The 20,254-nt window shown below is 43.1% G+C and overlaps 1 protein-coding gene across 1 annotated transcript in view; it reads right to left on the bottom strand.

The window, feature by feature from the left end:
- Window positions 1-2,765: 2,765 nt before the first annotated feature.
- Window positions 2,766-20,254, bottom strand: part of LOC141110127 (indolethylamine N-methyltransferase-like) — a 66,572-nt gene continuing 49,083 nt past the window's right edge. Inside the window, exon 3 of the mRNA XM_073601343.1 lies at window positions 2,766-3,270. Coding sequence (XP_073457444.1) covers window positions 2,841-3,270 — 430 coding nt within the window. The 3' untranslated portion in view covers window positions 2,766-2,840. The remainder of the gene's footprint in view (window positions 3,271-20,254) is intronic.

The raw sequence follows: 20,254 nt of genomic DNA, 5'->3' as shown, positions 1-20,254 counted from the left end.
AAGCTAGTAACATGGGCAAAAGGCCCTCCTCGAGACTCTATATCTGAAAGTTGGTTAAGATGCTGCTCTGGATGTGTGCTGGTGAATGATGAGTGTATGGACACTCCTTGCCTGTTTTATACCCCTTCATGAAGATGTTAGAAAGAAGAAGATACAGAATGGTGACATGGGAGCTGTCACGGAAGAATGATGTTGGTGTGTCACACAGTAGCAAAGCGGCACGTGTTGGGAAACACAGCACGTTAGGACCGTTATGGACTGTTCCACAGGAGCTGGTTCTGAGGCCTATGTTGAGATGCGCAACATGCGTTAAGACATTTATGGACTGTTCCATAGGGGCTGTTTCTGCACATGTTGAAAACACAACACGTTAAGACAGTTAAAGACTGTTCTATAGGTACTGGCTTGGAAACACATGTTGGGGAGGAAACAGTTATGGACTGTTCAATAGGAGCCGTGTCTGAAGAAGGGTGGTATGCGCCCTTTAGGCGCAAAGCGGCATATGTTGGATAGCAACATGGTTTAATATCTTACTTCTGGTATTTCACTTCCTGTTTGACACAGCCAGGTAGGAATGAAACACATCAAAGCTTTGTGATCAGAAGAATAATGCCTTGGCTCAAGCCCACCTGCTGTGACATGTGTGAGTACAAGTTTCAAAGAGACCACTGCTGCCAAGATGTCTATTGAAGATCTGACACAGGGCTAATAGAGACGCTGGCCCTGGTGGACAATATAGCATGCTTCCTGGAGAATGGGCAGACATTTGGGAGGGATACCTCTCGGCAATGTATATTGGATAAAAGGCAAATGGGGGTGGCTACGAGTGGCCGTGTATGTTTGAATGAAAGGAACACACAGGCTTTTGTTCTTTCTCTTGGTTGCTGAGAAGCCTGCTGTAAGGGTGTCCCTCTGCTATCTTGGGACCTCGCTCTGACCGAGGGCTTGGGCCTATATTCCATGTGGCCCAGACCCCTTTTATCATCCAGAACCCGCAGAGGAAACCATGTGTGATAAGTATCTTTGATATTTCATTGTTGTTATATGTTGTAGAGATATGCTGTTAGTATAGTGTGTTCTGATTGTAAGCTATGTACCCTTTTAGTACTTTTATGATAGTTTCCTAACTCCTTGGGAAATAAAATAAGATATTGTTTTACTAGCAGCACCGTGTGTTTGGTTTCATAGCTAACCTGGTATTATTGTGATATTAACAATAGCATGTGCTCAGAGTTTAATAGACCAACTAATTATAGGGACTAGATAAATAATACACAGATATAATATTAATAATTATATCGATTATTACACCTACTGTTTTCAACCAGCAATGCTTGCTGTATGAGACCTGGCCATAAATTAAGTAAATTCTGGAAGTTGTAGTCCTTCCCTTGCTCAGTCTTTACACACATAAACCAGGACAGATGTAAACAGGTCAGAGTTAAAGAGATTTGCAGTGAGAAATTACACAAAATCTAAACTTTGCTGGGATTTCAAAAGGCTCAAGGGGAGGATTGGACTAATTTCAAGAAATAAAATGCCTCCTGAAGCCTGATTACAGACAGTTTTTTGTTTTGGATAAAGTGGAGAGGTATATAAAGCCTTATAATTGATATTCATGTAAGGAATTCCCTTTTTATTAAAGAATATTGTATATGTTGCTTCTTGTGCAGTTACAATAAACAAATCCATGGGGCTATTGCCTATTCTTTTATGCCCTGTACACACGGTCGGACTTTCCGACGGAATATGTGCGATCGGAGCTTGTTGTCAGAAATTCCGACTGTGTGTGGGCTCCATCGGACTTTTTCCATCGGAATTTCCGCCACACAAAGTTTGAGAGCATGCTATAAAATTTTCCGACAACAAAATCCGATCATTTAAATTCCAATTGTGTGTAGACAAATCCGACGGACAAAGTGCCACGCATGCTCAGAATAAATTAAGAGACGAAAGCTATTGGCTACTGCCCCGTTTATAGTCCCGACGTATGTGTTTTACGTCACCGCGTTCAGAACGATCGGATTTTCCGGCAACTTTGTGCGGCCGTGTGTATGCAAGACAAGTTTGAGCCAACATCCGTCGGAAAAAATCCATGGATTTTGTTGTCGGAAAGTCCGATCAATGTCCGACCGTGTATACGGGGCATTAGAGTCTTGTAGTATTCTGACCTCACCAAGCAGAGAGGCAGATCCATGTTAGCGTGGTCAGTTTGTGTTTCTAAGCTTTCTGATTGTAGCTACAGGATGCTGTGCTGATGCATGGTGCGCCTGTAGTTCAAAAGCATTGCTGCGACACCGCTGATCAGCCCTGTTTTGCTTGATGACAGCTTTTTTCTCTGCTGTCCTACATGTCATTCGCTCTCTGCCCTCAGACACCGACCCCCTGCAGAAAGAGGGATGGGCAGAGAGGGTGTGCGGTCACATGACTGCATACTAAAGCTACAAAGTAAGATATACAAACAATTCCACTTGACAAAAAGACAAATAATTATGTCACATTGACTTTAATATCAGGATTTTATAACTCTCTGTGTCTACTGTCCATTGCAAAAATTCCCACAGTTCCTGTCCCTGTGAAACTTGTACAAGAAATGGGGTAGTGTGGTTGTCACCGGGATAGGAAGGCATGGACAGCAACATTTTTACAAAAAAAATTAATTTTTGTTCTTGCCCATTTCCCTATTGGGGAGAACAGTTGGCTTTAAATAAATGCTTATACCTTTCTCCCAAAGAAAAAATAAATACGACGTTTCAGCAAATGGCAAAATGTATTATATATTTTATTAATGTTGTAAGTTTGGTTCACCACGGTGAGATGAGATCTCTGGGTTTTGGTTTTCAGGCTTCTTTTACTTTGCGAGCAAGGACATAACTCAGATGGCTGTAGTCAACATTATCACTGGACTCCACAGCTTTAATGACAGATGACTTTTCAATGACGAAGCCGGCTTTAATCACGAGTTCTTGTATTTCTGTCTCGTCCAAGGTCAGGCAAAAGTAGCGATGGTGGCCCACATTGTAGAAGGTCATGTTCAGCGGCAGAAACAGCATCAGCTGGCCTCCAATTTTCAGTCTGGATGTGAATCTCTCCAGGTTCCTCAGGAAGTCTTCCTTTGTTCTACTGATGGCTTTTAATATCCATAGACTGAGGACACAATCCACCTGTGGCACCACCTCAGGATCCAGGCCATTGGTTTCATGGTTGTCCCACTTATAAACCCCTTTAATTACTTTTTTCACCTGGTCTTCCTTCTCCTTCCACCCTTGTCTGGAACAAGAAATCATGTCTGATAATAGCAATAGGAATCATTTGTACTATAACTGCTGGTTTTACTACCCTGTTTCCCCGAAAATAAAACAGTGTCTTATATTAATTTTTGCTCCCAAAGATGCGCTAGGTCTTATTTTCAGGGGATGTCTTATTTTTCAATGAAGAAGAATACCAGCACTGTTTACCGGTATTTCTTGTACTTTAGACCCTTCAGCAGAAAAGCAGTCACCCTCTAAAGTGACACACTGGATCAGAGGGGGGGGGGATTGAAATGGGGGGATCACTTAAAATGACACAGGGGGGATCAGAGGGGGGAATCAATAAAAATGGCACAGGAGGATCAGAGGGGGGATTACCATTTTAGTACCTCCTGTGCCATTTTGATTCCCCCCTTCTGATCCTCCTGTGCCGATTTGATTCCCCCCCTCAAATCCACCATGTGTCATTTTAAGTCATTTTAAGCCCCCCTCCCCCCACCCCTGTGCCAGTGGACAGTTTAGTCTCTCCCCCCTCCCACCTTCACCAGACACCCCCCCCTCACCTCAGTCACCCCTGTGGCGGTGAGATTCCACACAATGTGCCAGACTCCTGTGTCTGGCAGCGGCGGCGCGGGCTCTCCGACGGGCGACGTTCCCCTGCGCAACATCAGGGATGTCACTTGTCATCCAGAGAGCCCGCTGCAGCTCACTGATTTAAAGAGACCTCGCACTGCCTGAACAGCTGTGGCCAATCAATGAGCTGCGCGGCGGCGCCTGCCGCTATGGTCCGGAGTCAGACGCCTTATTATCGTGTGGATGCCTTATGTTCGGGGGATGCCTTTTGTTCCGGGGATGCCTTATTATCGGGGGATGCCTTATTATCGGGGAGGTCTTATTATCGGGGGATGCCTTATTATCGGGGAGGTCTTATTATCGGGGGATGCCTTATATTACAACGAGAGGCAAAACTGGAAGTAAGCCTTATTTTCGGAGGATGTCTTACTTTCGGGGAAACACGGTACTAACAGAGATACTACGATAGATATCATTAGCTTTTTTTTACTATTGTGATGTCTTCCACTACTATTAGTAATGATCCTACTACTTAAAGTGGCGTTCCACCCAAAAAAAAAAAATGCATGAATGTTCCTAAAAAAAAATAGAAAAACATTTGGAATTCTTTTTTTTTTTACTCACCTCTAAATGCCTGTTGCTAGGGGGTACCTCGTAGTCTGCCTCTTTCAGTGCCTGGGCTGGTGACATCACTTCCCCCTTGGCACAGGAAGGGCTCAGCTCTGCCCCCTCCCTCTTGTCAATCATCTGGGACCCATTACAGGTCCCAGATGACTAAGCGGCCAATTAAGGCACGCGGCGCCGCTCGCGCATGCGCAGTGGGCGCCTGGCTGTGAAGCCACAGCCGGGCGCCCACAGTTAAAATGCCGGCGCCACCGAGCGGTGGGGGGGGACGAGCGGGGCTTCGATCCCCTGCATCGCTGGACCCAGGGACAGGTAAGTGTCCGATTAAAAGTCAGCAGCTGCTGACTTTTAATTTTTTTTTTTTTTATTTGGAACACCTCTTTAAACACTTGCTTACTGGGCACTTAAACCCCCCTCCTGCCCAGACCAATTTTCAGCTTTCAGCGCTGTCGCACTTTGAATGACAATTGCGCGGTCATACAACACTGTTCCCAAATGAAATTTTTATCATTTTTTTCCCACAAATAGAGCTTTCTTTTGGTGGTATTTAATCACAGCTGGGATTTTTATTTTTTGCTAAACAAACAAAAAAAGATGGAAAATTTTGAAAAAAAAAAAATCATGTTTCATAGTTTGTTATAAAATTTTGCAAACAGGTAATTTTTCTCCTTCATTGATATGCGCTGATGAGGCGGCACTGGTGGGCACTGATAGGCTGCACTGATGGGCACGGATAGGCACAGTTAAGGCGGCACTGATAGGCACAGTTAAGGCGGCACTGATAGGCACAGTTAAGGCAGCACTGATGGGGACAGATAAGGCGGTACTGATGGGCACAGATAAGGCGGCACTGATGGCCACTGATGGGCGCTGATGGGTGGCACGGATGGGTGGCACGGATGGGTAGCATGGATAGGTGGCACTGATGGGCACTGATAGGTACCACTGATGGGAGGCACTGATGGTTGGCACTGATGGGCACTTATGGGCACTGGTAGGTGACACTGATGGGCACTGATAGGTGGCACTGATGTGCAGCACTGTTGTTGTGGCACTGATGTGGGCACTAATGGGTGGCACTGTGGGCGCTGATGGGTGGCACTGTGGGCACTGATGGGTGGCACTGTGGACACTGATGGATGGCACTGTGGGCACTGATGGGTGATGCTGGTGGGCACTGGTAGGCGGCACTGCTGCCTATTGCTAGGTGTCACTAGCAGGGGGCAGATGATCGCCGTGATCGGGTCTAATGTCCCTCTCACGGCCGCCGGTGATCAGCTTTTTTTTTCCTCCTCACGCTGTCAGCGCGAGGAGAAAAAATAGCCGATTACCGGCTCCGTTTACATCACATGATCAGCTGTCATTGGCTGACAGCTGATCATGTGGTAAGGGGTCGGGACCGACCCCTTACTCTGATCTGTGATCAGGCGAGTCTCATAGACTCGCTGATCACCGAGCGCGCCGCGCGCGCCCTGCAGGGGGCGCGCAGGCCGCTCGTGCACGGGACGACGTCAATAGACATCGTCCCGGCAATGTAGGTCAACCACTTCAATACCTGCGGTTAACCACTTCAATACCTGCCCATAGTCAAATGACGGGCACAGATAAGATCTCCCATCCTGGGCGGCCGTCATATGACGTCCTGGGCTTCCCGGCAGTCTAGGGGGCGCGCGCGTGCGCCCGCCACGTTGCTCGGGACCCGGTGTGTGTGCCCGGCGGCCGCGATGTCCGCCGGGCACCCGCGATTGCCCGTTAACCGAGCAGGACCGTGGATCTGTGTGTGTAAACACACAGATCTACGTCCTGTCAGGTAAGAGAAGACCGATCTGTGTTCCCAGTACAGAGGAACGCCGATCGGTCTCCTCCCCTTGTGAGTCCCCTCCCACTACAGTTAGAATCACTCCCCTAGGAAACACATTTAACCCCTCGTCTCTCCCTAGTGGTTAACCCCTTCCCTGCCTGTCACATTTATACAGTAATCAATGCAATTTTATAGCATTGATCGCTGTATAAATGTGAATGGTCCCAAAAATGTGTCAAAAGTGTCCGATGTGTTCACCATAATGTCGCAGTCACGAAAAAAAACGCAGATCGCCGCTATTACTAGTAAAATAAATAAATAAATAAAATTTTTTTAAAAATGCCATAAATCTATCCCGTATTTTGTAGACGCTATAACTTTTGCGCAAACCAATCAATATACGCTTATTGTGATTTTTTTTACCAAAAATATTTATAAGAATACGTATCGGCCTAAACTGAGCTAAAAATTTTATTTATTTTTTTTAAATTGTCGCTCTTCTTTTGTTTATAGCGCAAAAAATAAAACCGCAGAGGTGATCAAATACTACCAAAAGAAAGCTCTATTTGTGGGGAAAAAAAGGACGTCAATTTTTTTTGGGTACAACGCCGCAGGACCGCGCAACTGTCGTTTAAAGTGCGACAGCGCTGAAAACTAAAAATTGGTCTGGGAAGGAAGGGGGTGAAAATGCCCTGTATTGAAGCAGTTAAGCTGGCAATACTACTAACGATAGTATACCACTACAACTTTACTATTTTTGTATGCATATTCAACTGTAATCGCTACTAGTTGTAAGTTGATAATAGAATTACTTCTCCTACTACTGCAACTACAGATAGTTTTTTATTTCTATGATTACTTGCGCTACTGTTATGCCGCGTACACACGAGCGGACTTTTCGGCCGGACTGGTCCGACGGACTGAATCTGGCGGACAATCCGACCGTGTGTGGGCTTCATCGGACCTTCAGCGGACTTTTTCTGTCAAAAGTCTGACGGACTTTAGATTTGGAACATGCTTCAAATCTTTCTGCCGTAACTCCGCTGGACCCAGTTCCTATCGAGAAATCCGTCTGTATGCTAGTCCGACGGACAAATAAACGACGCATGCTCAGAAGCAAGTACGACACGGAAGCGCTTGGTCTGGTAAAACTAGTGTTCGTATTGTAGCTAGCACATTCCTCACGCTGCATATTCTGTGATTGTTGAATGCAGCGCATTAATTGTTTTCTTTATAATACTAGAAGAACAACGTTGTTTTGCTGCTTATATTCACAGAGTTCTCACAAACTGATTTCTGGATTATTTCTCTTTTGATCTCATGAATGATAATGTATTTTTTAAAAGCCCGATCTCCAAACTAATGTTTACACATTTGTTTTTTGGAGTCATCTTTTATTATTTTTTATTTCATCAAGATCTTTTTTTACGATTGTTACAAAATTATTTTATAGTGATCTCCATATATATATATATTTTTTTGGTGTAAAGTTACCACAAGAACCTTTTTTTTTTGGTGTAAAGTTACCACCAGAACATTAGATATTTTTTTTTTTTGGAACCTCAAGGAGGTTGTTGTCCCTTGTTAATTTGACATTGCCTTTTAAAAATGTATTTTAACCGCTTCCCGACCGGCTCACGACGATATACATCGGCAGAATGGCACGGCTGGGCAAATCAACGTACCTGTACGTCCATTTGAATTCCCCGCCGTGCCATTGCGTGCGCGCTGCCTGCCGCTTGCGTGCGCGCCGGCCGGGAGCTCCGTGAGTCGGGTCGCGGGTCCCACGGACTTGATCACCGCGGGGATACCCGCGATCGCCTCATGGAGAGGACGAATGGGGAGATGCTGATGTAAACAGCATCTCCCCGTTCTGCCTAGTGACAAGTGTCACTGATCACAGTTAGAAAACACTCCCCTAGTACTGATTAACCCCTCCCCGCCCCCTAGTGGTTAACCCCATTCACTGCCAATGTCATTTACACAGTAATCAGTGCATTTTTAATCGCACTGATCGCTGTATAAATGACAATGGTCCCAAAAATGTGTCAAAAATGTTCGATGTGTCCACCATAACGTCGCAGTCACAATAAAAATGGCTGATCACCGCCATTACTAGTAAAAAAAAAAATTATTAATAAAAATGCCATAAAACCATCCCCTATTTAGTAAACGCTATAACTTTTGCGCAAACCAATCAATAAACGCTTATTGCGATTTTTCTTTACCAAAAATATATTTATATATTTTTGGGGGATATTTATTATAGCAAAATGTAAAAAAGAATGCGTTTTTTTCAAAATTGTCGCTCTTATTTTGTTTATAGCGCAAAAAATTAAAATTGCAGAAGTGATTAAATACCACCAAAAGAAAGCTCTATTTGTGGGAAAAAAAAGGACATCAATTTTGTTTGGGAGCCACGTCGCACGACCGCGAAATTGTCAATTAAAGCGACGCAGTGCCGAATCGCAAAAAGTGCTCTGGTCAGGAAGGGGGTAAATCCTTCCAGGGCTGAAGTGGTTAATAAAAACACATAGGCAAGTATTTTCTGAAAATAAAATATTCATTTATTCTGGTTAACAAAATAAAGATGAAGTCAATGCTGGAGAAACTTTTGGAATTTGTGAAGCCTTTTGGCCCCAGGGCACACATCAAGTCTGTGGAAAAGAAAATTGTGATCTTGAGGAGTCCATATAATAGGGAGCACAATCTGGTCCAGGAATCCCAGAGATCAAGAGCAGCAGCAGATGACATACATGTCCCCAGGCTGTGGTACTACACCAGCCTGCGTCTTCTGTCAGACCAGACTGAAGCCAGGTCATCACTTTCTTCTCTTCTTTGCAGCCTTCCCTCCACGCTGCCCTGCACCCTTCCTTGGAGGCTGTGGCTCTGGTGGTTGACTTGTGGCAGGAGGAGGAGGAGGGGCTTGTTCATTTATTTGAGTGTTGACAGTTAACTCGCCCTTCAGCCCCTTTTAAAGGACATCAGAAAAAAGTTTTTCACACAGGAGGCGTTGGCCCTTCTCCATTTCGAGCAACTTGCTGGCTATATTGGAGCCATAGGCCTCTTCAGCTTCGGGGGGGCTCTTGAGGAAATTTGTAGCTTCTCTCATGAGGCGCAGTGATGCCTCCTTTGTCACTGTCCCCTTTCTGGGCCTTTTTGTTTGAAGGCGGAGGGGAGGCACCTGCGATTGTGTGAGGCTCCTACTGGGCCCGGCCTCCTCCTGGCTGTCACTTTCTACACCGTCCTCCTGGCTGAGCTCATCCTGTGTATAAAAAAGGGACATAGTTTTAGTTTTTGGTTCATCAATCACACACAATTTTCAGCTCATGACTTGCAAAATCAATGTTAATACATATAAAAGAGTATTATTCTGACACCAGCATTTTTACAAGCTGGTGACAAACATTTTTGGCCACTACTGTCAATTGATATGTCAACATAATTTTTTGGATCGAATCCTTAATGGGTAATCAATTAGAACATCTAAACATCATTAATATTAGGACACTAAATATGTCTAAAAATAATATACCTGGCTCCAGATGGTCGCATCTGGTTCTTCCAGGATGGAAGTCCCAGGTTGGTCCTCATCAGCCTCTGCTGGGGTGGAGGGAAGGGTGGAGGGAAGGGTCGAAAGTGATTCCCTGGCTTCAGTCTGGTCATCAAGAAAATGTAGTTTATCGAAGTACCACAGCCTGGGTACATACACATCATCTGCTGATGCTCCTGATCTCAGGGAACTCTGGATCTTGTTATGCTCCCTCCTATACATATTTCGCAAGATCCCAATTTTCTTTTCCAAAATCTCCTCGGTTGCTTCTGGGATGAAAGCAGGAGCGGATCCAGGGGGGGGGGCAACGGGGCAATTGCACCCCCCGAAAATATCAATGCAGTCCCGACCGAGTATCTCTCTTTCACATCAGTGTAATTAGCCGATCAGCGGCGCTGAGAGAGACTCCGTGCTGTGATCATTTCGCTGCGCTGGACCTGGAGAAGATGGAGGGAGGAGGTGGGTGGAGCTGCTGGCTAGTGTATCCTGCACTGGTTGCTAACGCCTGGGCCGCCTGGCGTGTAGCAACCAGTGACGTCAGTCACGTCGGAGGCTGGAGCCGCTGCTGAGGAGGAGAACCCAAGCATTCATAGCGGAGCCTTCTTTGTTCTCCGCCCCTGAGTGTTGGCTCCACCCACCTCCTCCCTCTATCTTCTCCACAGCATGGCGTGAACACAGGAAGAAGCAGTGACTGTGTGTCACTGTCATCTGATGCTGCTGGCTGCACCACCTGCTAATGGATCCTGCTCCTCTCCATTGCTCCTGCATGGGAGCCCCCCCCCCCCCCCCACCAGAGCACCAAAAAGTGAGTAAAAGAATTAATGAATGTGTAAAACTGCCATTATTTATGGAAAGCAAATGCTGCCCTTTTAGTCTTGTTCAATCTAAACCCCTTCAGCACCGGAAAGTTTTACCCCCCCCCTCATGAACAGGCCATTTTTTGCGATACTGCATTTCGTTACTGTAACTGACTGACAATTGCGCGGTCCTTCCACACTGTACCCAAGTAAAATTGATGTCCTTTTTTTTTCACTAATAGCACTTTCTTTTGGTGATATTTTATTTTTTGTGATATAAGCAAACTGACAATTTTAAAAAAAAAACAATATTTTTACATTTTTTCTATAAAAAAAAAAATGTCTTCCTCAATTTAGGCCAATATGTATTCTGCTACATATGTTTGGTAAAAAATCCCAATAAATGTATATTGATTGGTTTGCACAAAAGTAATCGCATCTACAAAATAGGGGAAAGATTTAGGGCATTTTTATTTATTTTTTCTAGTAATGGTGGCGGCAATCAGTGATTTTTTTTTTTTTAGCGGGACTACAACATTGTGGCGGACAGATCGGACACCTATCTGACACTTTTTGAGGACCAATGACACTAATACAGTGATCAATGCTAAAAATATGCACTGTCACTGTACTAATGACACTGGTTGGGAAGGGTTAACATCAGGGGTGATCAAAGGGTTAACTGTGTCCCTAGGGGGTGCTTGCTAAATGTGTGGAGATGGACTCACTACATGAACAGAGTGATCCGTGTTCCTGGTTAGCAGGAACACAAGATCACTTTGTTCATCTCTGACAGAATTTTTGGGAGCGATTGCAGGTGGCCGGCGGATATCACTTCCACCGGACTCGCTGATTGGCTCCCCCTCTGGCCAATCAGTACGCGTGCCTTTGCTGGCTATTGCACAAAATGGCGTACAGGTACACCTTATTTTCTGGCAGTGTCCCTCCCGAGACTAGACTGTGGATCCGCCCCTGGATGAAAGTCTGCACAAATGCCAGAAGTCTCTCCAGCGTTAACTTCCTCACTGGTTTATTGTAATATTGAGGGTGTTTGACCTCCCACAGATTCCTCATCTCCCTGTACTTCTCAATAAATGGTCTCAGAAATTCAGGGTCCTTAAACTTATTATTCATTTTTGTTGTAAGACAATATACAAGACAAAAAAAAAGGTATATAAAATACTGCGCCAATATGTGAAGTGTAAGCAGCCAACACAACAATAAGACTAATTGTAAACAGAATGTAAATAAAAAGTGTAGCGCTGTGTAAGAGAAATTATACTATAAATGTCAGTTATGAAAGACGCCATTTTGTTTATCATGGCCTAGAAATAAACTATAGATAATATGGAGTCAGCAATATATATATTCAGCAATATAAAATGCTTAGAGCTGCAGTTTTGCATATACCCTGTATTTTTGTGTTGACTTGGGGAGTTTTCAAGTCAGTATCCTGTAACCATTGTTAGATGAAGATAACAGTCTGTAACAGACACTTCCACCTTTCCTGTTACGTCCAGAATAAAGTTGAAAATACATGAGACTGGGCATGTTTTAAGACAGGAAAGGGTGGTGTCCAGGGCTTATAAAAAAGACATGTACCACAGTATTTTCCTTAGAAATGACGATGACAGCATGAAGATGTAATGCTATTCATTTCACTTGCATATGCAATAAATATTACCTTCATGCCCGAGGACGGTCTGAGATGGTGAATTATTTCCCTAACAATTTGGTCCTTCGAGGAGCCGGGAGTCCCCCGAGAAGCACTGGCCAACAGTGACCGATGACCGTACGGCAAAACTGTAAGTCTTAAATTAGATGTTAAAAAGAGGCCGGTCCGCTGAACTAGTGCCTCCCAGGCAGCGACTTACCGGATCAGCACAAGAGACCGCTCTCGGGACAAGGTAAGATTTTTATTTTTATTTTATTATTAACCTTTTGTGTTAGACTTGATTAGGAATTTGATGAATAAGGGATTTGAATATATACATACAATATAGAGATTGATTGAATGTTTATCTGTTTCTGTCCTATCTGCTTTACTCTTGTTGAGGGGAAATAAGTGGTCACGTATTCCCCGTATAGATCCGTCTGTGGCCATCCTGGATGGGCAGACCTAGTGACTAGCCCGCGTTTTGGGAAGACGCGCTCAGGGCGACCTGGCGGCAGTCGAGCACTGCGGGTGTTCTCTCATGTGTGTTCTTGTTTGTTTCTTCTGGTTAATTGTCATTTGATATAGGGGTATGGTCCCATACTAATATCCGGGTGCAGATAAAGGAAATTTGTCGATTGGATCTTAGATCCAGACAGCCTTGTAAACTGCAGAAAATCCCTTGGGGACACATAAATACTCCTAGATCAAAACCTAAAGAAGCCCCCGTTGATACAAGGGTGTGGCCTGATAGATTTCTAGGCATATAAATACCCTTGGATCAAAAATACTTCCAGATAAAGAACCCCCCGTTGATACAAGGGTGTGGCCTGATAGATTTCTAGGCATATAAATACCCTTGGATCAAAAATATTTCCAGACAAAGAACCCCCCCTGATACAAGGGTGTGGCCTGATAGATTTCCAGGTAACAAACAGAGGACATTTGGCGGACCGCAGTGTTCATGCCAGCCTCATATGTTGTATTAATCCTGAGCAGGCACATAAATACCCTTGGATCAAGGACTGAAATATTAAATGTTTTGATAGGATGAAAGAACAGTCGGGAGAATTCAGTCTCCTCGTAATTCTGTAAATGCTCTCTACAAGTTAGTGAAGTTTTAAGTAACAAAGAAAGAACAGTCGGGAGAATTCAGTCTCCTCGTAATTCTGTAAATTCTCTCTACAAGTTAGTGAAGTTTTAAGTAACAAAGAAAGAACAGTCGGGAGAATTCAGTCTCCTCGTAATTCTGTAATTCTCTAAGACACCAGTGTTTTAGCAATACACAAGATCAGTAATCTAGAAGTGATATATCATGACTAGAAAGTCTGTGAGTGATTGCAAGTGATAAGATACTGTGTGCGTGTATTGTGTCATTGTGAGAAGACATTAACAAAAAAGAGCTCCGTGTGCACGATAAACAAAGTAGGTATGATCCATGGAAAATCTGTTAGTATGAATGAAGATGTTAAGTATATGTGTAGTCTAGACAAAGAGAATGTGACATTTCCTAAAATGTTTGAAAACAAAGTATGATTTTGATGCATTTTTAAATAAGGATTATTGTGTAATACTGTGTAGAAAGCTTAAAAATTATGCCGGCACAAAAATAAGAAAACAGAAGAAATTAGGCCTTCCCCAGGCAAAGAAATGGCTTGAGGAGGCTAACCATAGGTTAAATTCAGAAAACCATAAAAAGACTATGTTTTTGAACAAAGAGGAGGACAATAATATGACTGTCCTCTGAAGTTTAGTTCAGCAAGTATTGACTGAACAAAACGTAACAAACCAAATGCAACCTGACTCTCCACTGTTTGTTGTTCCCCCGTGGTCACCTGGGTCACCCGCAGATACAACCGATTCTCCTATGGCTGCAGCTAAACCCCCTCTCAAGATGACTCTTGCTGTCCAGAGGAGTCCACAAGGGACCCCCTTTACAGCAACTGTTACAAATTTTTTGGGGGACCTGGGGAACCAATTGATATCCCCCTCAGCAGGGGAACAAACAGAATGTGGAGAGGAAGAATTTCCACTAATTGAAGTTCCCAACCCTAGGGCAGGACAAAATGTAGGTGGTATAGTAGTCCCCAACACTATGATGGTATATCGCCCCTGGACCCCTGAGGATGTTAAAAAAAACTACTGAAGGGGTACCACATCCCAAGGTCAACATAGCTCAAATCAGGGATGGTATCATGGGAATGATTGTTAACTATCATCTTATTGGGAGGAAAATAGAGCAGAATATCAGACAGATCCTGTGTCCCGACTGGCATCATGTAGTGGGAGATTGGAGTGGATTAAACAATCAGGGAGTTGTGTTGCCTCATGATGATGCAGCACTAGAAAACAGGAGAAATGCTCTTATAGCAAGGATAGAGAACAGAAGGATGGGAAACACCTGAACAAGGCCCCGCATTCAGGACTATGAAAAAAAAAAAAAAAAAAAGAGAAGGGAGTGTTTCCTGTGAGGTAAAAGAGGTCATTTGGTAAAAGAAAACAGAGAGGAAGAAGCATGACTAGAAGATGTTAGTATGTCTGCAGAGAGAGAGATACAGAAGAAAATGATGAGAAAGAATCTGAAATTTTGGATGTGTGCACTGTTGAAACTTGTTTGCATGCTAAAGTCAAGTCAGAAATAATCTTTTTTGTGAAGGGTAGATGGCTAACATTTCTCTGTGATACTGGGGCTTGTAGGACCCTAATACACCCGCTGGATATGAAAAAGGTAAAGAAAAAGGTGTAGTATATGTAGAATCTGCAAAATGGGTTTGATGCACCAGGAGGTCATGTCTGAAGGCCTTACTGTGGAAGATCCACAGACAGGTAAATAGGCTCAGTGTAAAATTGTCATTATGACTAAATGTCCTGTTAATTTGTTGGGTAGAGACATGTTGCACGCTCTTGATATTTCTGTCGTACCAGTGGAGGGAGGTCTCAGAGCCCATCGGCTGTGTGAAAAACAAATCACAGCCGTGGATAATGAGCCCTGATACTGGTACAGCCTGGAATTTGCAAACTGAGGGATTAAATATACCCAAAACCCTGGCAGAAATAATTGATGAAGAGTCTGTGAGGAAAAGGTATAAGGTCCAGGCAAACCTCTATTGCACCATGTACTACAGAAAGACCTCTGGGCCTGATAAGTTCTATGAGAAACAGTTAATGAGTCTCACTAACACTGAAGTTCTATTAAAATGTCTGTACTGTGATAAGGAAGGAAATAGCGTGGCTACTTGTCTCCTACCATAGCCTATTCTGCAAATATACAGGCAGGATACTGTACCTCATGTTTCAGTCACCCGGAACCCCAAGGTATCATGGCATGAGCTAGGAGAACTTATCACGAACTGGGTCCAACTGACAGATGAGAAACTAAAATCCAGAGGGATTCAGAGGTATAGGAGGCATAAGGGAGAGAAAGATGGATGGAGACTCGTGCAGGATTTACAGGCAGTCAATGGGGCCATATTACCGAGGGCCCCGGTGGTCCCAGACATGCATGTCCTCCTGAACGAGCTCTACCCAGAGAACGAGGTATTTTCTGTTATTGAAAACAGTAATCCTTCTTTCCCATTCCCTTACACAAAGACAGTCAGTTCTGGGTTGCATTTATGTACACGGAAAAAAAAAAGAGGTACACATACACTAGGTTATCCCAGGGATATTGTGAAAGTCCAACTACCTTCTCACAAAGAATGACCAATAATTTGTCTCGGTTTGTACCTCCCAGTGTGAGTTAAATTCTCTTGTATGTGGATGACATTCTGGTAGTAATGTATGTAAAATTACCATGGTTCTGATGCATTTCCTCGCAGACCAAGGTCAAAAGGTCAGCAAAGACTAATTACAACTGTGGAAAGAAAAGGTGAAATGCCTGGGTTACATTTTATCTCAAGAAGGTAGACTTTTGCATGAGATCCGAAAAGAGGCCATCCTTCAAGTCCCCAAATCACATACCAAAAATAAATGATGTCATTTCTTGGCATGGCAAATGTCTGTAGAGCATGGATAGCAAATTATGCTATGGAGGTGGCGCCTCTTTCTGATCTCATCTATGGTTCACTAATGGCTGCAAAAGATTCCATTCAGTGGAATGTGCAAGCAGAGGATGCATTTACAAAGGTAAAGCACCTCATTGTGGGTTCTCACGGATGTTCCCTTTCTAGATGCTGACATTACCTTTTGTGTTGATGGGTCTTGTAAAAAGGACGATAAAGGGGTACATCAAACGGCATACGCTATAGTAACGCATGACCAGGTCATTGAAGCCAGACCCCTTCCCAGTTCCTACTCTACACAACAAGCTGAAATTATTGCCCTATCCAGGGCCTGTAGTCTAGGGGAAGGGAAGAAAATAAATATTTATACAGACAGCCAATACGCTTTTTCTACTATACACATATTTGCCCAACAATGGAAAAATAGGGGTATGATTACGTCCACAGGTAAACCAATCTCACATGGAGATCTTATCCTGGCCCTTCTAGAAAATGTACAGAAACCAACACAAGTGGCTATTTGTAAATGTACAGCACACAGAAAGGGAACAGATCCAATTACTCTAGGAAATGCACTAACAGACAAAGGCCGCAAGGGAAGCTACTACAGGACCGCAAAAAACACACATATACTATACAGGTCCCCAAGAAAATGGTGAGGTACGGAAAGCTATTGATAAAACATGGTTATCAGAAATGCAGAAAACATCACCGGCAGGTGAAAAACAAAAGTGGTTATCTAAAGGGGCAACGCTGGTCAATGGTATATACACAAGTACAGAAGGTAAACCCATCTTACCTACATCACTATTTAGATATGCTGCGTTATTGAGCCATGGGCAAGCCCATATCTCAAAAGGAGGGATGGTGCAGGTGATCAATAAGGTGTTCACAACATTTGGGTTTATGAACGACTAGAAACTTTTGCCTCACATGTCCGCTTTGTACCAGATACCATGCTCAAGGTGCCCTAAGACCCTTAAGAGGTCATTTCCCACAACCCTCTTATCCCTTTCACACGATATGCATGGATTTTATGATTATTGTTGTTTATAAAGTGGGCGGAAGCTTTTCCTATGACACACCCAAATGGGCAGTCAGTAGCCAAAGTACTTATTAAAGAGGTGATTCCATTTCATGGGATCCCCTCTGTGATTTACAGTGACAATGGCTCCCATTTTGTAAACCGAACAATACAACAAATTGGTAAATGGTACAATATTGACAAAAAAAAAAAAAAAAACACTGTGTCTACCACCCACAATCTGTGGGCACAGTGGAGAGACACAATGGTACCTTAAAGAGTAAACCAAGAAAATTGTTGGAGGAAACAGGGAAAAATAAATGGGTTTAGTGTTTGCCAATGGCATTGTTGAGTATAAGAATTACCCCTACTGCTAAAGGACTAACACCGTATGAAATGTTGTATTGTAAACCTTATTATATTCCACAACTAGCCACCGTTCCTCTCCCTAAAGAGGAAATAGACTTGACTTGTATAATAAGAATGTTTTCATAAAATATAACTGGGTCAGAATGTGTAAATGAGAAAAAGAGTTACCCTAAGACTAAAATGCAAAGTATACCCCCATCAGTACAAGCATTACCAGGAAATTTTACTTGTTTTTCTAACAATGACAGTAATGGTACAAATGTTGGCACCCTGTCCCCTGAATATTGTGTAATTACAACCCGTACTACGGACATTAAGTATGAACTAAAATGGTTTCAGGAACAAAAACAGCAATTGGCTGATGTTTGGTGTCTGTGTGGAGATAAGAGACTAAGGCCCAGACTGCCACCTAAAGGGGAGGGTAATTGTGCCCTTACCCGATTGCTGCTTCCCTTTTATATAGTTCCTATGAGTGATAAATCAATGAAACTACCAGGTAAATACTTTTTTAAAAGAATTAAGCGAGAAACACCACAAGGATCATTTGACAACCGAGTGTATATAGACGAAATAGGTGTTCCACGAGGAGTTTCAGATGGAATTAAAGCGCAGAATCAAATAACAGCAGGACTCACCTCACTCTTCATATGGGTCCAGCCCAACAAGAACGTCGACTGGATAAACTACATCTACTACAACCAGCAGAGGTTTGTGAATTACACCAGAGATGCTATCAAATGCATAGCAGCACAATTGGACGCCACCTCTTTGACAGCGTGGCAGAACCGTATAGCGTTGGGTATGTTGCTGGCAGAAAGGGGCGGGGTATGCAAAATGTTCGGCACCTTCTGCTGCACTTTTATTCCAAAAAAATACGGCACCTGATGGAAGTATCACCAAGGCCTTACAAGGCCTACAAATGCTATCCGAAGAATTAGCTGAGAACTCTGGTGTAGAGAACCCCCTGACGAGACTCTTTGAAAAATGGTTTGGTAAATGGGGTGATCTTGCAAAAAGTTTGCTTATCTCTATTGTCATGGCAGCCGCAGTTCTTACATTGTGTGGATGTTGCTGCATTCCCTGTATTAGGGGAATTCTTCAAAGACTGATTGACACATCTTTAACAAAAACTATGCTCCTCCAGACCGACACGGAACTATACTTGGAACCTGATGATGAATTTACAACTCTCGCTAAGGACTCATCTGTCAAAATGATAATACCTGGTAAAATAAAATAACCTGGATATTTGAAGTATTGACATTATTAGTATAAAAGGGGGGAGATGTAAGAGAAATTATACTTTAAATGTCAGTTATGAAAGACGCCATTTTGTTTATCATGGCCTAGAAATAAACTATAGATAATATGGAGTCAGCAATATATATATTCAGCAATATAAAATGCTTAGAGCTGCAGTTTTGCATATACCCTGTATTTTTGTGTTGACTTGGGGAGTTTTCAAGTCAGTATCCTGTAACCATTGTTAGATGAAGATAACAGTCTGTAACAGACACTTCCACCTTTCCTGTTACGTCCAGAATAAAGTTGAAAATACATGAGACTGGGCATGTTTTAAGACAGGAAAGGGGGGTGTCCAGGGCTTATAAAAAAGACATGTACCACAGTATTTTCCTTAGAAATGACGATGACAGCATGAAGATGTAATGCTATTCATTTCTCTTGCATATGCAATAAATATTACCTTGATGCCCAAGGACGGTCTGAGATGGTGAATTATTTCCCTAACACGGTGGAAATAAGTAAACAAAAAACAAGTGGAGGCAAAGAGGCTATCCAAAAATGTATAAAAATCTAATTACTCATGTTAGAAAATGTAAAAACGTCTGTCTCTATACATAATGTGTATAAGTGAAGAAAGCATCATGTGACATTTAAGTCGCAAAAAAACGCATCTGAAATAAAATTAAAAATAAACACAGGTAGTGTAGGTGATGCTTTCTTCACTTATACACATTATGTATAGATAGACGTTTTTATGTTTTCTAACATGAGTAATTAGCTTTTTATACATTTTTGGATAGCCTCTTTGCCTCTTGTTTTTTGTTTACTTATTTCCAGCGCTACACTTTTTATTTACATACAAGACAAAAACACTAATGTCAGCCTAAACTCACATAATCTTATCCCAAACATAAGCCCCACTCTTTAAGCAGTATAGGCCGCTACAAAGTAAAGAAAATGTACTTATTTACTTTATTCTCCGCCCCTTCTCTCTACGGTGCGCAGTAGGAGTAACAGTGGCGGAGACAAAGCAGGTGTGTACTAACTCCAGTAACGAGGAAAGCCCGAAATGTCCTGATCCGGGAAGAGGAGATTTAAGGCCTCCAATATGGCCTTTGAAGAGATGATGGAGATGGTAGCAATTTTGCAGAGAATAGATTACGATGGAAAGCATGGACCGTACGGCCAGCCTAATTTACGGAAGGCAAAAATAACGTCCAAAGTGGTGAAGACCCTGCATCAGAATTTTGGGGTCTAAAGACCAGCTGAGGAAACAATGGTCCGACCTTAAATTGAGGGAGCCGGATCAGTACAGATGAATCAAGAAAGTTCTTAAAAAAAGTAAGTAATTGTCGTGTATCG

Source organism: Aquarana catesbeiana, linkage group LG10, assembly GCF_042186555.1.
Source record: "Aquarana catesbeiana isolate 2022-GZ linkage group LG10, ASM4218655v1, whole genome shotgun sequence".
Taxonomy (NCBI): domain Eukaryota; kingdom Metazoa; phylum Chordata; class Amphibia; order Anura; family Ranidae; genus Aquarana; species Aquarana catesbeiana.
This window is presented reverse-complemented; position numbering and strand designations above follow the sequence as displayed.